The sequence below is a fragment of the Diadema antillarum genome, unplaced genomic scaffold, assembly GCF_040938485.1.
Source record: "Diadema antillarum isolate AM-2024a unplaced genomic scaffold, OU_Dant_1.0 seq00000382_RagTag, whole genome shotgun sequence".
NCBI classification, from domain to species: Eukaryota; Metazoa; Echinodermata; class Echinoidea; order Diadematoida; family Diadematidae; genus Diadema; species Diadema antillarum.
Window position 1 is genome coordinate 3,246,975 of NW_027271380.1, and position 20,527 is coordinate 3,267,501.

At 39.7% G+C, this 20,527-nt stretch overlaps 1 protein-coding gene across 1 annotated transcript; it reads left to right on the plus strand.

The window, feature by feature from the left end:
• Positions 1-935: 935 nt before the first annotated feature.
• LOC139731680 (la-related protein 7-like) lies at positions 936-18,214 on the plus strand. The gene is made up of 9 exons (XM_071642569.1): positions 936-1,077; positions 2,127-2,311; positions 4,094-4,258; positions 4,818-5,854; positions 6,416-6,548; positions 7,444-7,578; positions 8,397-8,559; positions 9,531-9,637; positions 17,871-18,214. Exons 1-9 carry the CDS (start codon positions 936-938, stop codon positions 17,931-17,933), a joined length of 2,130 nt encoding a protein of 709 aa, XP_071498670.1. The 3' UTR covers positions 17,934-18,214.
• Positions 18,215-20,527: the final 2,313 nt, after the last annotated feature.

The following is a 20,527-nucleotide window of genomic DNA, read 5'->3' on the forward strand; positions in this document are numbered from 1 at the left end:
TTGATCCGTAACTCCATTTGTGAGTAAACTTGGATGGTAGATGTCCCTTGGGAAGTGGATGGTCACCACAAGGTCAAAGCTCACAGGCAGGGGTCAACGAACTTTGAGAGCCCAATGTTAAGTTTTTATGGCACGTTTCTATTATGGGTCATAACTTTTGATCCATAACTCCATTTGTGACTAAACTTGGATGGTAGATGTCCATTGGGGAGTGGATGATCACCACAAGGTCAAAGGTCACAAGCAGGGGTCAACATACTTTTAGAGCCCAATGTTAAGTTTTTATGGCGCGTTTCTATTATGGGTCATAACTTTTGATCCATAACTCCATTTGTGACTAAACTTGGATGGTAGATGTCCCTTGGGGAGTGGATGATCACCACAAGGTCAAAGGTCACAAGCAGGGGTCAACGAACTTTTAGAGCCCAATGTTAAGTTTTTATGGTGCATTTCTATTATGGGTCATAACTTTTGATCCATAACTCCATTTGTGACTAAACTTGGATGGTAGATGTCCCTTGGGGAGTGGATGATCACCACAAGGTCATAGGTCAAAGATCACAAGCAGGGGTCAACAAACTTTTAGAGCCTAATGTTAAGTTTTTATGGCGCGTTTCTATTATGGGTCATAACTTCTGATCCATAACTCCATTTGTGACTAAGCTTGGATGGTAGATGTCCCTTGGGGAGTGGATGGTCACCACAAGGTCAAAGGTCACAGGCAGGGGTTAACAAACTTTAAACCGTTGAGGATGAGTCCGGAGTATACTCGGGCAGGTGTCTATGGGAAATGCGTGTTGTAGCAAAATCAGTCTGTCCTCAACGGGTTAAGGGCCCAAAGTGACGTTTCTTTTTTGCCATAAATTTTTACCCTTTTATTCTTTACTCTTGATGGTAGAAAAATTTCTTCAGCCAGGGCATCTCAAAAAGTAGTGATGTACACCGAGAAGAGACCAAGGAAACGTGTGAAGAAACTGACAGTGGACATCTGTCAACAGGTGGAATTCTACTTCAGTGATGCAAACTTGAGGAAGGACCGATACCTGATGCAAGAGATTTCAAAGTCTGAGAAAGGATGTAAGACTCTGAGGGGTGCTTTGCTAATTTAGTGCCAAGAATAAGATATATCATAGAGATACAAGCTTCTCTTCTCTTTGGAACAAGAAATCATAGAAAATTCCTCTTTTATATGTAAGACTACTGTTTCCATATCCATGGCTTGAAGTCTTTTAAAAATGTGACTATCAACCTCTCAGATTAAACAAAAAGAAAACCACAACTAGCTGAATTCAGTGATATCCATTTATGATCATTTTAGTAACTGGTATCCTTTTGGTTGATCAAAACTTCATCATAATGTTTTGTACTTCAGGGCAGTGATAATTTTCAAAAGGAAATCATGAAAGTTTACATTGAGTAGAAAAATACAGTGAATGTCTAGATTAAGGGTGGGGACACATTCATGACATCGCCTCCTATTATTATTATTACTTTTTTGTTGTTGATAGTAGTGATCTTGTCAGGGATTAATATGGTAAAATTCAGGTCCTCAAAATATTTTTTTTTGTCCTTACCTGGCATACCCCATGCAGGTTTACATATTTTCCTTTATTTATGTGATAAGAGTCCTTTTGATAAATATTTATCCCTTTTTTTTTGGTCATATTAGCAGTATATTGTACCAGGTAAACAGAATGTGATGAATAACAGACACATCACAATGTATATTATACAATATATCACAATTTTCCAAAACTGAACATCTAGACAATGAAGCTGTTTGTAAATGCATTTGAATGTATTTATTGCTTTCAATTCAATTATTCTCTATTAGCAAAGTGCCACAAACTGAGAATTATGTAAGGTGTAATCTTGTATTGAACAACTTGTATGTACACTTGCCACAATGGAGAATTGAATTAGACTTTAGGTTGTTTCCTACCACACAGTGCTTCTTTTTTCCTCCTTTTTTTAAAGTAAAATTTGTAAAGGTCTGCCACAGATTAAACATGTAAATGAGATCAGCTTTACAGCACACTGAGTGAAGGCCTACTATGGATCAATTAGAGTCAACTTATAAATTTCAGCATGTTTGTGTTGTTAATGTTGTTGCTGTGTGTCCGCAGATGTCTCCCTGGATGTTCTTGCCAATTTCAACAAGATGAAGTCCATGACTCAGGACAGGAAGGTGATTGTCGCAGCAATCCATCAATCATCTCTTCTGGAGCTCAGTGATGATGAGTCGTCAGTTAGGAGGAAAAAACCTTTGGAACCACCCAAACATGACCCTGATGATTGCACTGTTTACGTTGTAAGTACCGGGGAGGAGACTGTCTTCTCTCTTGCAAGAACATTTGCAGACCTGTTGGTTTGCCAACTGTTGCAAAGACGCAGGCCTGTTGCAAAGACGCAGGCCTGTTGCAAAGACACGGGCCTTGTTTGTCAAAATTAATAAGCTATGCTGTGTCAACTTTGCAGACAGGTTTAAGATCAGTGTCCCTTCAAACATTCATTGATAAAGATTTACTATGATAGAAATAATGCCTTTTAAAGGCATAATTTACTATTTGCAGATGAAACAAAAACCCAGCTTTAGTGCTTCAAAATAGTTCTAAAATATGAGTTAGGGATAGAAACAACCAATGTTAAAATTTGAACCAGTATCATCAATGTTTAATATTGTTAACTCTTTATGTGCCATGGTGAAAACCCTCTGTGTGCCACAGTATTCTGAGACAGTAACATAGTCATTTTTAATATACTTTGGGAAAACATTCTGTTTTTGAAATCTATGAAACTTATATATATTTTTGTTACCCTGGTTATGTATTGAGCAGTGTTGTAGAGAAACTGTCAAGCTTTGCTTTGATGTAAATTGTATGACAAGTCCATGATTGTTTTTCTGTCAATGACCAGTAGCTATACATCAGCGAAGAAGCATGTCTTTTGCACCCAAAACAGTGACAGAAACTAAGAATTTTATTTTCAAATTGAGTCGGTTGCAAAACTTGATAGTCAATAACCACATAAAATGCAAGCTATGTGTGACAGGCATAGAATCGCGAGATACGCTTTCATTGTACCATGGCATTTGGCGATTTATTGATCAGTTTGGGCAGGTTTGTGCGTTTGAGCAGAATATGCGAACTTGGCACGCGTGACGCCATCGACTGAGTCGGGTGTGCCAACATGGCACATAAAGAGTTAAATAAAACATAATGTAGACAAAAGTAACAAAAATGTTTCTAGACTAAACCATCTACAGTTATGTGGGAGAGGGCATAGAGAAAATAAATCCAGATGATTTTCTCTTGAATGCATGGCAGTTCTTGATGTTTGAGCAAAAAGAAAAGAAAAGAAAAATGCATACCTACACAATTTCCCATATTGAGAGACACAGAAACCAAAGAAGAGAACACAAACAAAAGTAGTAGTTGAAGATATGACTTTCTTTTTTTAGAGGCTTGTGGCTAGTCAGCGAGTAATTTGTGTCATATGGTGCAGATGAGCTTTGCCTCCATCCTACATTTCTGACCTCATCCACGTCTACACACCTCCTCGTGCTCTCCGATCACAACACCAACTACTTCTTCAAGTCCCCCGTTTCAACACTCAATACTATGGCTCAAGTTCCTTTTCTGTCATGGCACCCACCCTATGGAATACCTTACCCATCTCTGTTCGCACCGCACCAACACAAGAGACTTTCAAAACTAAACTAAAGACGTATTTATTTAATCAATACTTTGGTCATTTCTTGTAATTTCTTTGTTGTTTTTGTAGTTAGTTGTATTGTATTACATATGTATTTTCTCATTGTATTGTTATTATAGGAATTGTTGTAAAGCGCATAGAGACTTCAATGTAACATGTGCTATAGAAGCAGAATGTATTATTATGTATTATTTAAATGTCAACTTGTCCACACCGTAGGCCTACCAGAACAGTCAGATACCTGACTTTAGAGCGACTTTGCTCCAAAGTTGCGCTTCTTGTCTGCTGTTGTTTTTGTATATTAAGAGTGTATTTTTAAAATGTTTTTCCTCTATAACTCTCTCCTTTTTTTGTTTTTTTCTCTCTCTCTCTCTCTTAGGAGAATCTGCCGAAGAAAGTAAATCATGACTGGCTGCGAAAGACGTTCTCCTACTGTGGGAACGTAGTGTACACCAGCTTGCCTCGCTACAAGTCCACAGGTGACTCCAAAGGATTTGCTTTCGTTGAGTTTGATCATCCAGAGGAGGCCAGCAGGGCGTGTGAGGTATGGTGACATACAGAAAGCTTGGAACACTTGTGGTTTAAATTGGACTGCATTTTTGTATCGGATCTTAAGCAAATGTATCGGATATTGTATCTGTGTGCATTATTTGGACAGGAGGGTTCTCCAGCATGCTGTCCTAAATGTTCATGAATATAATACATGCAGACACACAGGACATGGACAGTATCTGCACTTTTTTGCCATCATCTTATTTAACTTATGATTTTCTTTCTTTTTATCTGTATGTGCCTGCCACATCTTTAACACTTTTCACCCCTCTCACATAAAGCCTTCTTCCGTTCAAAAGGTAGTGCCTAGGACAACTTCAGCTTCACCGCTTTGCAGACATTGTGGCTTTGTAGATGTAAAAAGAACCAACATTTAGGTCAGTATATGCATTGAATTCAGGAGCACACAGTAATATTTACTGTCCTGTGTTTGCACAAACTTCTCAGTGTTAGAAAATAGATGTTTCCCAAATGCATTAACTGTTGCTATGTTTTGTTTTGTTTTTAATTCTTTGACTGTGTGTGTGTTTCTGTTCCTTTGTTTTCCTCAGATCTTGAACAACCCACCCCCTGATATGCTATGCAGCGCTGGTCAGTTTCCAAAGACAAGAGGAAGAAGGAGAATAGTGCTTCTGGAATTTGCCAGGGGGAATAAAAAAGAGCAGTCAAAGAAGGAAGCATATGAAGACTGCAAAGTTTCACTCAAACCAGGGCATGGGGTTGCCTTGTCCACATCAAGCGAGCCTTCCAAGGATGGATCCATTTTAAGTGGGGATGGGGGAAGTGGGAAGCAAAAGCAGAAGAGAGCAATTGATGCGGGAGAGGCTGATGGTAGATCAGAAAAAAAACTGAAGAGCATCAAGGGAAACCCTGTGGATGAGAGCGTAAAGGACGTATGTTTGCCTGAAACAGAGGCAAGGAGCAAGATAGCTGACGGTCAGAGAGATGTTCCTGTCGACAGTACAGAGTGCCATAGCAGAAAAGCAGACAGCGCCGGGCACACAAGCATGGAAAAGGAGGGAGCGAAGTTGCGCGCAATCAAAAGTGAGACGAACGCCACAACGATCAGTGAAGGGTCAAGAAGCACACAAAGGCTGGACACTACAAGCGTAGACAAAGATGCAGAGGATGCGAAGGAGAGGAGGAGGGGGCAAAAGAGGAGACACACTGACATAGAAGAAGCGACTCCGATGCCAGGTGGGGGAGAAATCTCCGTGCGTGCCAAGAGCAGGAAGGAGAGTGGTGAAGATGGAGTGAAAGTGAAACAGGAGCAAAACGAAAAAGCTGAGAAGGACATAGAGCCTTTGAAGGTGAGGCAAGCAGAACAGATTGCTGCTAGTAGGAAGACCATGAAAAGGAAACGCAGTCTGAGCGAGGGTGATCTCTTCGACATGAGACTCATTCCGTCAGACTCTGAATCGAGAGGTCGCAAGACCCTGGCAGAGAAAGCGCTGAAGGCAGATGGCAAGGAACTGTCGAGCAAGAAGAGTTCGTTGGAGGAAATCGAGAAGAAGAAGCGGATCCGAAAAAAGAAGACCAAACTGCTCCAGGAGGAAGATGAGTCGCTTTTCCTGAGAGTCATCTCAAAGTGAGTGGCATTGTTTCCGTAGACAGGATTTAGCTATCAGTGACTGTCTATTGTGGATATGAGAAGAGAGTACCAAAGTGTGATGTCATAGCCATTCATTGGCATAGAAACTGGTTCTAAACAACCTTAGCTGGCTCGAGTGTTTACGCGCACACTTGGTTCCAACCCAAGCATTGTGAAAGGCTGACATCATTACTTAAATACTCTAATGAGTTTGAAAATAATAAGCAAAAACAACACAAACCTATGACTCTTCAATATGCCGCCTGGATATTCATTCCATCAAATTGGGGATACATTGTATATTCAGTGGTACATTGATCCTGGCCTCTCCCCTAATAAAATGTTATTTCATAATATAATTTCAGATATAAGGTCAAAAGAATTTCCAATAAGTGTTTGATGAATAGATGATAGAAGGATAGTAGGACAAAGGTTTAGAGCTTCTTCTTGTTTGTTCATTTGAATTGAGTCTTTAACCAAGGGCAGTTTTCCCATTACACCTGTATTGATGTTTTTTCAAGATCCCAATCAGTTGCTTATTCTGTTATGTTGATGCAGACATGAATGGTTAGAGCTGAGGAAGGAATACTTGGCCCTTCAGAAGGAGTGTCTATCAACCATGAAGCAGTCTCTAAGGGACCAGAGCACCAGCAAGAGACAGTCTTTTTTGGAAAACAAGACAAGAGAACAGGTCAGGACAATTTCTTATTCCTAAATTAGAGCTTATTGAACAAGTGTTTGAATTCAAGCTTAAGAAATGGACATGCATGTCAATGCTATGCACGTACAGTGATGAAATATTATGTGTGATACACCATATTATATCAAATTATCTATCTATCTATCTATCTATCTATCTATCTACCTATCTATCACTGTATATATATCTATCTAACTATTTAAATAAAGTATGACCCACATGCCTTTTTTCAACTTTGATTGCTTTGGTCAATAGTTAAAAAAATCCATTATGTCCTTGTACATTATTGAATCTTGTACTGGATGAATATGATTTACTGGAACCATGGAACAACCAACAAACATACAAAACCCATATTGATAAAGAGTTGCGAGTTCACTTTGTATTCATCTCTTATTTGTATTCCTCTCCCATTACTAGCCATGACTGGAAACAAATTTGATTTTTACAAAAACTGTGTCATGATACAAGTGCATTGTGGGCTTGGATGTATTCACACATATCTCTATCTGGCTTTTTTTGTGTCTGTTTTTGGAGCATTTTATTCATGTTCCCATAGTCCACAAGTTGAAGAAAATTAATGTAATTGTGACTTCATTGCCTGGTGCATATGGACTAATGTGAATTTGCTTCCTAATTGTGCCATGCCAGCATAAGTGTTCTCTGTTCCTGGTTTCTCACAGCAACCTAGGAAACTGCTTGTTATTTATTATTGTCTCCTCCTCCTGTTCACACAGGTAATGTACAATGTAGACAACAAATGTATCCTTAATATTGGGATTGCTGTTCAGCCAGGTTTGAATACTATTGAACATTTTATCCACCCAGTGTCTACTTTCCATTCCTGAACTTTCTCTTTTTCTTCTTTTCGTAATCATGAATTCAGGTTCCCCATCATCAGGCCGACTCCCAACAAAAAGAGCAACCTGCCCAAATCAAATCCAGTGAGCTTGACTTTGTCGAGGGCACTGTAGTGAAAATACACTGCCACAAGTCGGAGATGACCCGGAAAGAGATCAGGGTGAGTTATGAGGGTGCTTGTTTAAAAAAAACAAAAAAAAACGGTCCATTAATTTGTCAAAGGTTTACATGTTCTTGTCGAACAGTGTGATCATGTACAACCATGTAAACACATATGTAACTGAGATTAGGAAACGATATGATGTCCTAACCTGTGTATTGTTTTTTCATAAGAAAAAACAGATATATGCATGGATCATGCAAATGAGAAACTCAGTAGGAAGTAGTAAATGGGGTAAACAACACATTGCTGTATCTACAAAGGATGAGACCAAAGTGTGAAGCCCAAAAGTTGGAACGTGTTGTTGTTTTTTTAAAGAAAAAAAAGGCCCAAATCCCATGGCGCACTATGTGTTTGGCACATGGGGCTGCTGTGGCAACATAGTGGAAACACAACAGTAATAGGTAAAATGGACTAAGAATAAGGTATAGTTGGATTATAGTTCAGAGTAATATGTACACATAAATTGAGTTGAGAATAAGGTATATAGTTGGATTACAGTTCAGAATAATATGTATAGATAAATGTAGCTAAAAATAAGGTATACACATTGTAGGTGGATGTTGGATTCATTACACACTGACAACTCTTTGATATCAAAAAATTATCTGCGCCCTTCAAGACAGAGTTTGTTATTGAATCTAAATAAACGCTAATGTTTAACATATTATTTTCATTAGTGCTTATGTTTTGATCACACCAGGCAGCAAGTTAAACCAGTAGAAACACTGTAACTGTTGTTTTGCTTCTCTCCTTGCATAGAGATGTTGGTAAAAATTAAGAGTATATGAACTGTGAGTTTGATGCACCCTCCACAGGAATACATTGACAAGATTTCACCCGTGGCTTACATCGATCTACCTGATGGCGAGAGCCAGGGATACATCCGGTTCAAGTCAGCTGAGGGACTGTCGTCTGTGCTCCAAGGATCAAAAACAGGGGATCTCAAGGACTTGCACATTTCCTTGTCACTCGTAGAAGGTATTTGATCTCTTTTTACGCAGCTTGTCAATGATGATGATAAAACTGTACTGACCATAGTGGAAGTAAAAGTACCATAATGATGAAAGCTTGAGGGAGGGGGGTGGGGCTTGAAGATGTAGATAATGACCTCTGATGACACCCAGTAAAGTCAATGACTTGTAGAGGGCCATTAAACAGGTCTAATCCTGAGCCTTGAAAGGTCAATATGATGTATCCATGGGATGGTCGGTTTATGCAGTCTGGATTGAATGTGTTGTACATGTACTTATATTTCCAGCCTTCATTGAAAAAACAAAACAAAACAAAACAATGGCAGGGGGTGGGGCTTGAAGATGTAGATAATGACCTCTGATGACACCCAGTAAAGTCAATGACTTGTAGAGGGCCATTAAACAGGTCTAATCCTGAGCCTTGAAAGGTCAATATGATGTATCCATGGGGTGGTCAGTTTATGCAGTGTGGATTGAATGTGTTGTACATGTACTTATATTTCCAGCCTTCATTGAAAAAACAAAACAAAACAAAACAATGGCAACGACAATAATAACAGCAAAAAAAAAAAAAAAATCAAACATTGTTTAGTTGATTCGAAGTCATGGAGTGTACACTTCAAAGCAAGAATGAATTCTGAACATCACTGTCACATTGGAGCTTTTATGCACAGTCAAACCTGTCTATAGTGGCCACCCAAGGGAGATGAAAAGAGTGGCCTTTATAGACAGTTGGCTGCTATAGACAGGTTAAAATCTACTGGCGGGAAACAAAAGTTGTGGCCGCTGACTGCGTTAAACAGGTGGCCGCTATACACAGGGTCTTTGACAGGGCTTTTCTCTCGGGGGATTTTTCAAAAGCTGCTATAGACAGGTGGTCGCTATAGACAGGTTTGACTGTACAAGGATTGTGCTGGAGTTAATATGTATAGTGTGTAGACATTGTGCTCATATCTCCCTTTATCCTTTGCTCTGAAGGGGATGAAGAGAAGGAGTACTGGGAGAGATTGAAGCTGGATCGCTTTAATAAACTCAACTCCAAGGAGAAAAGGAAGAAAAACAGAAAGGCACGAGGAGTCAACAAGGTAATATCATCCTAGAAATAACTTTAGCCAAATCTGCAGAAATTTAGTGTTAGAGGTTTTTTTTTTTAAAATTACTTTGTTGATTTGGTTTCCCATGTTGTTTTTGTGGTTTTGATTCAATCAGCTTTGGGATTGCCCATGTAGCCTTTAGACTAATTTTCTATACCTTTTGCACTGGAACACAGTTTCATAATTAATTTCCAGATTTTCTTTAATTTTTTTTCCCCATCTAACACCTCAACTCACATCTGAAATCTAACCAATTCTGACGCAAGAAGAAATCATTGGTTTGGAAGTCATTGGTTGAATTTAAGGATTTATCCAAGCGATAGTTAACTGTCAATATTCCAGCGAGATAAATGTCCCCTTTTATCAAATGTCCTGTAATTGTATGCTCCAGCAATGAGGAGCAGGGATGCCAGTTTTCCGGCAATAGCCGGAATTCCGGCTTTTTCATATTTTGGTGTCCAATTTCCGGCTTCGTGATATTATTTCCGTCTGTGTGGGAAAGCCGGAAAACACGAGAAAGAAACAAAGAAAGAAAAACGAAAAAATATGATCATCTAAACTTAAGGGACATTCACTTTCACGATTTCCGTAGTATGTTTCGCATATACTTGGGCATGAGAATATCACAAAACGACTGTCATGCAAAACTAGCACGATGTTGCTGCTGCTAGCTGGGACATGCAACACGTGCGATAATATACTAATGATGCACAGGATAGAGTGTGTTAGTGAAGGTGCGGCGCGCTCAAGAGTATTGACAATGGTGCGACATGCACGAGGCGCAGCCGAGTGCATGTTTGCAACCGTTGTCAATACTCGAGAGTGAGCCGCACCTTCACTATCGCCACGAAATAATCCTGTGCATCATTTGTTTTATAAAATGGGTCGAAAACTAACAGCATTATTCACGTACCTTTGTGGGTCAATACCAGTCAGCTACATGTAGCACTGGCTCAAAAGTCAAGATGTCCGAAGATGTTCGTCCCAAACATTTACGCACGTCGCACTCGGAAATCCTGCACATAAGTACTGTACGTACGTATAAGAGTATACGTACAGTTTGTACGCCACGTACTGTTAAGCACAAGAAAGGCCGCCGGCTGTTGTGGCAGCCCGCGGCCCGAACTAGAAGTTGTTTACAGGATTGACAGCGCGTATAGTAGCGCGTGACGCACTTGTAACAACTGATTGAGTGCGCACTGATAGTGTAAAACATTGTGACGTACGTCAGGCCAGGGAGGTGGAAGAGAGACTCTTCTTAGTGCATACCTGAAGAAAATAATGCACGCACACGTGACTCATTTCAGCGCTTCCAATTGGCTACATTCTTGAACCCATTTTATAATAGCGATCGAACAGTGTGTGGTGTTTTCTATGCGATGTATGTACAGGGGAAACTCGGTATAACGAACACTGCTATAACGAGATATCGGTTATAACGAGGAAATTTTCCCGGTCCCAAATTTCCTTCCACACAAGTCTATGTAAAATGCTACTCTTATAGCGAGATCGGCTATAACGAAATAACTGCTATAACGAGATAAATTTTGTGACTTCCAAACAAAGAAAAACATAGTCAATCAAACCTGCTATAGCGAGGTAAAGCAAAATGCCTTCGGTAAAGCTTTACTTCGCCTGCGCTATCATCTTCCGAGATTGTAAAGCTTGATGCGCCAAAAACTGTCTTGTATACACATAATCATTTTCTTCAGTGCACTCCAGCTAGCACTGCATGTTGTACGTGTAAGTGTGTGTGTGCGCGCACACTGATACATGCAGAAAATGTGGTGGGACGGCCATATGTATACATGACATCATCATGACGTTTAGCAGGTGTGAGGCAATCTGATGCCGTGATTGGCCTTCTACGTAGGGAATTCCCCATCTTCACACACACGCAGTCATAATGCATACAGAATGTGTCACATACACACACAGGATTGTGCAGACCATATTCAAGCTTTCCACACAACACACACTCATACGATAACCACATACCAATCCACAGACGATCTTGATACAATCGCAAGCTATATAAATTTACAAATTCAAACATCTACAATTAATAAGAAACACATTCTTGATATTGGATTTCCTTGGTGAAAAACATCTTCTTACCCATAAAGGTGAGTAATTCCCTCACACACAATATCAAGTTATTTCGGTATTGATTGAAATATGATGGGTAGTCCCACATGTGCAAATTAATGTCTTTATGTTATGCCCTCTATATGTCTACTGATATAACGAGATATCGGCTATAACGAGGAAAATGACTCGGTCCCGACCATCTCGTTATATCGAGTTTCCACTGTACTATGTGCGGTCGCGGTGCGCTCTCGCTATAGCTACAGCGCTGAGGCGGTGTGGTGGGTCGATTGAGTCAGCTGAACGAAGCAAAACTATGGATTTTACGGCACTAGGACTTCTTTATTTTTGCTACAAATTCCTTTTTTTTTTCTAGAATACGACCACATTATTGTCTGGAAAGCGTTATACCAGCATTGTACCAGCGTTATACCAGCATTATACCAGCATTGACGGTAATAGGTCACGGTCGAGAAGGGACGTGCCTCTCAGTCGCTCCCTGAGTTTTAATTTTTATTTTGTTGATTTTCCTTTATTTTCGATTTTTGTTTTACAAAAATGGTTTAAGATATTAGTTTTGATGTCACTTCAGAGGATTCTTTGTGATGGAGCAGATTTTTCTGGAGGATTGAGCAAGATTTCATCGATTGAAATTTGTGTACTTTGCTACTGGAAGCAACTGGATTTGCACATGTGCATGTGCTGTGTCCGACGGTACATGTGTACACTACAACTACAACTCGCAAGCCTACCTACTGTACGCTCCAACCTTGCTCAACATACTTGTACTGGGAGTGGACCCATGCCAAGGCATGCCTGCAATCTTGATTGAACAAGCGGACAGTCACTCTACATCACTCCTTTTAGGAAAACCGCAAGTATAAACTCCTCCTTATAAATCCATCTCGATATCCACTTCTGCTGCATGAACCCAGAGCTTCTCAGAGATTTTAAAATCTCTCCTCGGCATCGTCATCGATGTTTACAGTTTAGATATCCTGGCTTAGATTACGCACAAATTTACACCACGTATTAACTGTTCTCATTGACACTGTGAGTGTTACACCACTACTGCTGTGTGCTATCACTGTTTTTCCCTCTGAAGTGTATGCTTTGTACATTTTTTTTCATCTCATTTACGTGCATTAACTGATAAGAAGAAACCAGAAGTGCCGACAAAATAAGTCTCCCTACATCCTGATTCTTGCTGCTGGTCACCCACCTGCGCACCCACGATACTCATCGTTTTGCTGTCTCCCACGTGTGCACACATTCATAGTATAGTTTGGAGCTTATTTTTCTTTTTCTTTTGTTTTTGACAATTTCTTTTGATTTTGGTTTTGAAATTTCGATATATTATTTGAAAAAGGTAGCAAATAAGTGACGTAGTGAAGTAATTGTGATATAGTGAGTCTGTATGATTGGAGTACCCATGGAATCATCCTCCTTCAGTAATTTTTGAATCTCATTGTTACTGTTTGAAGCTTCAACGGAAATATTATTTGAGTGTATGATAAGCTTTACTGTGTTCTAGACATGGCAAAGTCAAACTGTTTACACGTCATCCTCCTTGTGTCTACATCACTGTTCATACACGAGGTTTCCCTGCGCATGTCAGATAGCCAGGCGGAACCAAGAAATGTTTACTCCTCACCACCGAGTATGGAGAAAGGAAATCCAAATGTAACCAGTGAGCTCAATCAATCTCTGCTGTACAGAGGTATGCCATCTTCTAGTGGCTGCAATGTACACACTTATCATTATGCCCACCCTTCATCATACACAATGTCGAGTCTGATATTATCTTCGTACATTGGCATGGGTCAGTACTCATCTCAGCCTACTGAATCTTGGCATTATTTTGAACACCTGCCAGGCTCTTCATCTACACACAAGAAAAAAATTTCAGTGTGTAATTCAATCTACTGCACATCAATGGTACTTCTCGTGAGTTCTGACAACACTATTTTTGCCTACAAAACCGTCCTGGCCTCGCAAGTCTTCCTTACAATGACTCTAATCAACATGTCAGGTGATGTACAATTAAATCCTGGTCCCCGTCAACCCAAGTATCCTTGCGGCGTGTGCTCCAGAGCAGCTAGATGGAACCAAGACTGCATCGTATGTGACCACTGTGAAACATGGATGCATAGGACGTGTATAGGTATGAATGAGGACATGTTTCGCATCCTCTCCAGTCATCAATCATATTCCTGGTGTTGTGATAACTGTGGCCTCCCAAATTTTGCTTCCAGCCTGTTTCTCTTATCAAAGTCCTTTGAAGACAGTAACAGATTTTCTTCTTTATCTGATGAGAGTGAGCACACATCACAGCCAAGCATTAGCAGTAATGAGTCGACCAGCTCCTCTGACTCGTCCTTCATTGGTAACCCACTCCATACTTCATCGCCAGTGTTTAATCAACCAAGTAGTCCCCTGTTCAACCAATGTCATGGAAGACCTGGGCATGCTGGAAAAGGGAACACCAACTCCTCTAAGAAATTAAAAGTTATGATTTTAAATTGTCAGAGTGTAGTTAATAAGTCATGTATTTTACATGAAAGCCTGATTACTCACAAACCACACATTATCATCATGACTGAAACCTGGTTGACACCTAGTATCAACACAAGTGAGTTTCTTCCCGCTGACTACACTGCTTACAGAAAAGACAGGAGAGCGGGGAAAGGTGGTGGAGTCTTGATTGCGGTCAGAAACGACCTAATCGCCATCGAAATCGAAGAGCTGAATGTAGATGCTGAAATCCTCTGGATAAAAATACAGATATTTAATAGGAAGCCAATTTATATTGGAGTCTTCTATCGACCCCCAAGCTCTGGTACTGAACCATTGCAACAGCTGCGTGCCTCACTCGAAAAGATTGATTTCTCTAAAAACCCTACTATTTGGTTGGGGGGTGACTTTAACATCCCTGATATAGACTGGGACAGTATGTGTCGGAAATCTGCAAATGCCTGCACGTATCCCAGAGACATATCCACCTCCCTGTTGGACATCATCAATGACTTTTCACTGCACCAAATGGCTAAAGAAGTCAACCATGTTCATCAGACAGAAGTGCATCATGTATCAAACATTCTTCAGCTATTTTTAGTCTCCAACCCAGACATCTTTGTGCCACTTCTCACAGCCCCTGGTTTATGTGACCACTCCATCCTCCTTGCAGAAGCGGATGTGGATCATTCTCCACAACGCCATACCAGACACAAGGTCTACCTTTACCACAAGGCAGATGTTACCAGTATGAAGCAGGATATCAAAAACTTTCAAGATCTCTTCATCCAAAACTGTGAAGTTAACTCCATTGAGGAAAGCTGGCAAAGCCTCGAAAAATTTATTCAGAATATCACTGACAAATACATACCTTCCAAACTATCTTCTTCAAGATATAATCTCCCCTGGATGAACTCTCAACTTAAACGCCTCATCCGCAGAAAGGAAAGAGCTTTCCATACAGCTAAAAGAACAGATCTTCTCGTCAATTGGAAACGTTACAGAACATTGAGATCAGATGTCCGTAAGGCTCTTCGCAAGGCAGAAGCACAGTATATGTCGAACACCATCTATGAGTCACTGCGTTCCAACCCTAAGAAATTCTGGTCGTATATCAAAACGAAACGTGGCAATCGTTGTGGAATCCCTGCCTTGCAAAAAGGAGAGAATCTGGTCACACACCCTGCTGGCAAAGCTGAACTACTGAATAAAGAATACCAATCAGTATTCACAAAAGAAGGCCGTGGACCCATCCCTGGACTAAGAGGTGTGAATCTACCACCCATCACAACTCTCCTGATCAATCCTGATGGAGTCTTGAAGCTACTAGAGGGATTATCACCACACAAGGCCCCTGGTCCTGACGGAATCCTACCCTTCGTGCTGAAACAGTGTGCTCCAGAATTAACACCCATACTCACAAAATTGTATAATACTAGCATCCAAAGAGGTACACTTCCCAGCGGATGGCTGAGGGCCAACATCACCCCAGTATTTAAACATGGGAAGCGCTCAGATCCAACAAATTACAGACCAATATCACTGACATCAGTCTGCTGTAAAATTCTGGAACATATAGTATATAGTCATGTTATAAATCATCTTGAGGACCACAATGTTTTATCTGATTATCAACACGGATTTAGATCCAAAAGATCCTGTGAAACCCAACTGATTACCACCATCCAAAGCATCTCGGATGCCTGTGATAACCCAAGTGTCAAGCAAGTGGATGCTATCTTACTGGATTTCGCTAGAGCTTTTGACACTGTGCCACACCGTAGATTATTGAAGAAGATCACCCACTATGGAATCACAGGGAGTCTGCACAAGTGGATATCCGCATTTCTCACAAAACGAGAGCAATCAGTAGTTATCGAAGGGGCAAAGTCCAGTCCTGCTCAGGTAACTTCAGGTGTCCCACAGGGGACAGTCCTTGGACCCCTATTATTCCTAATATACATCAATGATCTTCCATCTGGAATTGAGTCCAAAGTATGTCTTTATGCCGATGACTGTATTCTATACCATGAAATCCGCTCACCGTCAGATAGTGTTGTTCTCCAAAATGACCTCCAGCGCCTAGAAAAGTGGGCGAAAACGTGGCTAATGTCATTTAAATTGCCAAAATGCCAGATGATCCACTTCACAAAAAGGCGTACCATTATCCCAACTTCATATACACTCTACGGCCATCGCCTTGCAGAGGTGTCACAACACAAGTACTTGGGAATAACCCTGTCATCGGATCTAAAATGGAATACACATATTGACAACATCACCAACAAAGCAAGCAGTATGCTCGGATTTCTACGGCGTAACCTCTATAGAGCCCCTCTTAATGTCAAAGTACAAGCATATAAGAGTTTAGTTCGCCCTCACCTGGAGTACTGTAGCCCTGTTTGGGACCCGCACACTTTGAGGCTTATCCAAAAAGTAGAGGCTATACAAAGGAAAGCTGCCCGTTTCATAACCAACGATTACAATTATGGAAGCTCTGTAACAACCATGCTTCAGAATATCAAACTACCTACCCTGGAACATAGGCGTCACATGAACAGTATCATATCCATGCATAAAATAATCTATGGCCTGGTTGATTTGCCCTTCGAAAGACATGGTGAATTCAACCCTGAACCACTTAGAAGGACCAGGAGTTGGAAGCCTCTCCAAATCAAGCTCCCTACTTCCAGAACTGATCTCCATCTACACTCATTCTTCCCAAGAACCACCAGATACTGGAATTCCTTACCACAAGCAATAACCAATACAGCTGATCCACGTTTATTTAAAGATACATTATTCAAACATTTTGAGTAATGTCCCTTCTACCATGACCTATGAACCAAAGTTGAGTGTTGCTCTACCAGGGCTGATCAACGTACACCATCAAGATCAAGATCAAGATCAAGCATGTGCGATCGCGATCGAACAACGTGTGGTGCCTAGGCGATGTACTATATGTGCGGTGCATGGATCATGCAGCGCTCTCGCTATAGCTACAGCGCTGAGAGAGTGTGGCGAGTCGATCGAGTCAGCTGAACGAAGCAAAACTACGGAGTTTACGGCACTAGGACTTCTTTATTTTTGCTACAAATTCATTTCTCTGGATTAGATTTGAGGGAAGAAGAGCCCTCAGAAATGCTCAGATTGCACCAGAGAGCATCTAAGAACTCCAGAGCTTCCAGGGCCCTTGAGCGGGCCCTGGACCCCGGCCGAAGGGACTTCGCGCTTCGCGCTCGTGATGTGCGCTTCGCACACATCAATTTCGTTCACAAAAAAAAATTTCGCCCAAGAGCAATTTGCCACTGGCATCCCTGGAGGAGATTTGGAAATATGACAGCAATGATGATAATGGTGATGGTAATATAAAAGTAAGAGAGTGATGATGATGAAAATAGTAATAATAGTAGTAATTGCTGTTATCATCAAATTATTTCTAATCACTTGTCGAATTACAGAAAACGTAAAAACACACTGTGCACTTAAGTGCACAGCAAATACACATTTCACAGTCACAAAACAAACATGTATAGGGGATGTGAAACCTGAAGAGCATACTGTTCCTCCTGTATATTCAGCTGAAAGAAACTTTCATTCTGTTTCTCTCTTTTCTCTTTAGCTGCTACAGAAGGCTGAGCAGGTGACTTCAAAAGCAAGTTCTCACATCAGATTCGATGACTGACCTTGAAGGAGCATGCAGTTGATTCAATAAGAAGAAAAAGAAATAGATTCCAATCCTGCCCTGTTATTTGTAGACATTATAATATACTTCAGTGAGGGCATTCTGTAGTAAGAATTACCCAGACAAGGTACTTTTTGGAACAGTTTAGTATGCCTGAGGCAATAGCTGATCATGTTTGGACTGTGTCGAATGTACTGAAATGCCTTAACAAAAAGATGTTACATGTTATTTGTTTTATAAAATGGTGAAACATACATCTTAAGTCAAAAGAATTTCAAATGTAGGCGTAATAAATTCTGTGGCAACCCATTTTAGCAAGAAAAGAAAACGAAATCTCGCCCTGTCACCAATGCGACATGTAAGTGCTAATGATCAGTCATTACACTTTATGTATGACTGGTTATATAAAACAAAATTACATGTTAGGTAAAGTGAATGCCTGGTCAATCATTTGATTATGATACTTCTGCTTCATTGTTTTGTATTAATTGTTTTGCTGTTTTCATATTCATGACTGACTCTGTCACATGTGATTTTAAATGATAGTTCTTTATATCTTTTGTCATGTAAGGCCAGTATCAGGCTGACCTAAAACTGTCTCATAGGCATGCACAAGGTGCATACACATACTTGTACTTGACAAGCACATTTGAAAATTTTCCCCAACTGGTATTTCAGCTTATTCTCTTCCTGCTATTACAGTAATATTGTACACAATGACAATTATGTGCTTCATTGCCAGAAAAACACTCTTGAATTTGGTCCAAATAAATTGCAATCAAATGCGTGTATCTGGCATAGTGAGATTCTGACAAGTGACAAATACAGTGCACTCCCATTATGACGAACATGGTTATAACGATATTCCAGTTAATGTACAGTAAAGTAAAATTTAGGGCCGCAACATTGTCATATTTTTATTGTTTATTCATTCGGTTATAACAAAATTTCAATATAACGAAAGAAAATTGCCGGTCCCAAGGACTTCGTTATAATGAGAGTCCACTGTAGTGGTTATAGTCTTAAATCATCCTTAACAATGTTCATATTTTCGAGTTATCTTGCCATGCATGGCCTTCCACAATGTGTTATATACATGTAGTCTTATTCAGATAATGCAATGACACATAAAGTGATACTAACAAGAACATATTTTATCTCACAAAGGGATAGCAGTGGGTCTAGCTATCCAGCTCTAGTTCATTTACCTCACACTTTGAGATCATGATTATCTATTAGTTACACATACAGAGCTATATTTCACGGACCAAAAGGGAAGAAAATCTATGAACATGAAGCAAGCCAACTTTCCTATCCTTGTCCACTAACATTGTTGCAAGTTTTCATGCAATGAAACAGAAAGTAGTAAATGGAATTACAAATACATTTGTTTACATGTTCCCAGTGAATCACACCTGTGGTGAAAGAATTCACAAATAATTTCTTTTGAATATTAATGTGATGTCAAAATGTTGCTGGCATTGGAAAGAAAAGAAATCTGTAAGACACGATGAATGTGCTGTGATGTTTATCCATGGCCTTCCATCCTTTGAAATAATTAGGTTTTTGTAGGTATGTCATGCATGTTTATGTCCTTTGTTAATTGCATTTCTCATATTTTTTTATTGTTGCAGTATGCATTGCTTTATTGTATAAAATTGAGAATACAGAAAAATACAGAAGCAAAATTGAGTGCCCCAAGTTGTTATTGGTCTCTTTTTTTCTTTTTATAAGTAAATCTCACTGGCATGAACACGAAGAGTTTGAATACAAAACTACAGTGTAATACAATGCCATTTATTATTATTATTTTTTTAAAGTACTGTCTCTTTTCAATGATTCTGCATTCATTACATAAGTATTTATGAAGATATTGAAATTGTCATTTTCTAATTGTTTTCCTTCATTTTTGGCAGATATAATCTCACATATCTGGGATTGATAAAAATGGATATACAATGTACAGGTTTAAGCATTGAAACTTTTCAAACATGTTATTTGTATCATTGTTCTACATGTGACCAGTGAGTGATGATAATGTATGATGTGAAATGTACACATGAACATGTGCATACAGTGCACTCCATTAATAACAAAGTCCTCGGGACTGGCATTTTGCTTTTGTTATATAAAAATATTGTTGTAGTGGAACAGTATAGTGTATAAAGATATATTGATTATGATTTGGGGACCTGTAAAGAGAATTTCGCTATACCTGTAACTGTTTTGTTATAACGGGAGTACACTGTATATGTTCTAATATAGTGCACTCCTGTTATAACGAACACAGTTATAACAAAATTCAGGTCACAACGTTATACACTCTATGTATTTCTATTGTTTATTTGTTCGGTTATAATGAAATTTCGATATAACGAAAGAGAACTGCCGGTCCCGAGAACTTGTTGTAATGGGAGTCCACTGTAGACCCATCATATACAATATGTACTGTACTAAGAGTGCTAAATTTTATGTGGTAATCTGATGGCAATTTTATATAATCTGTAGTCAACAGAATCCATATGAGAACTATTCATTGTTGACATATGGTTTGCGAGTCTGTCTGTGACTTTAAATACACCTCGACATACCCC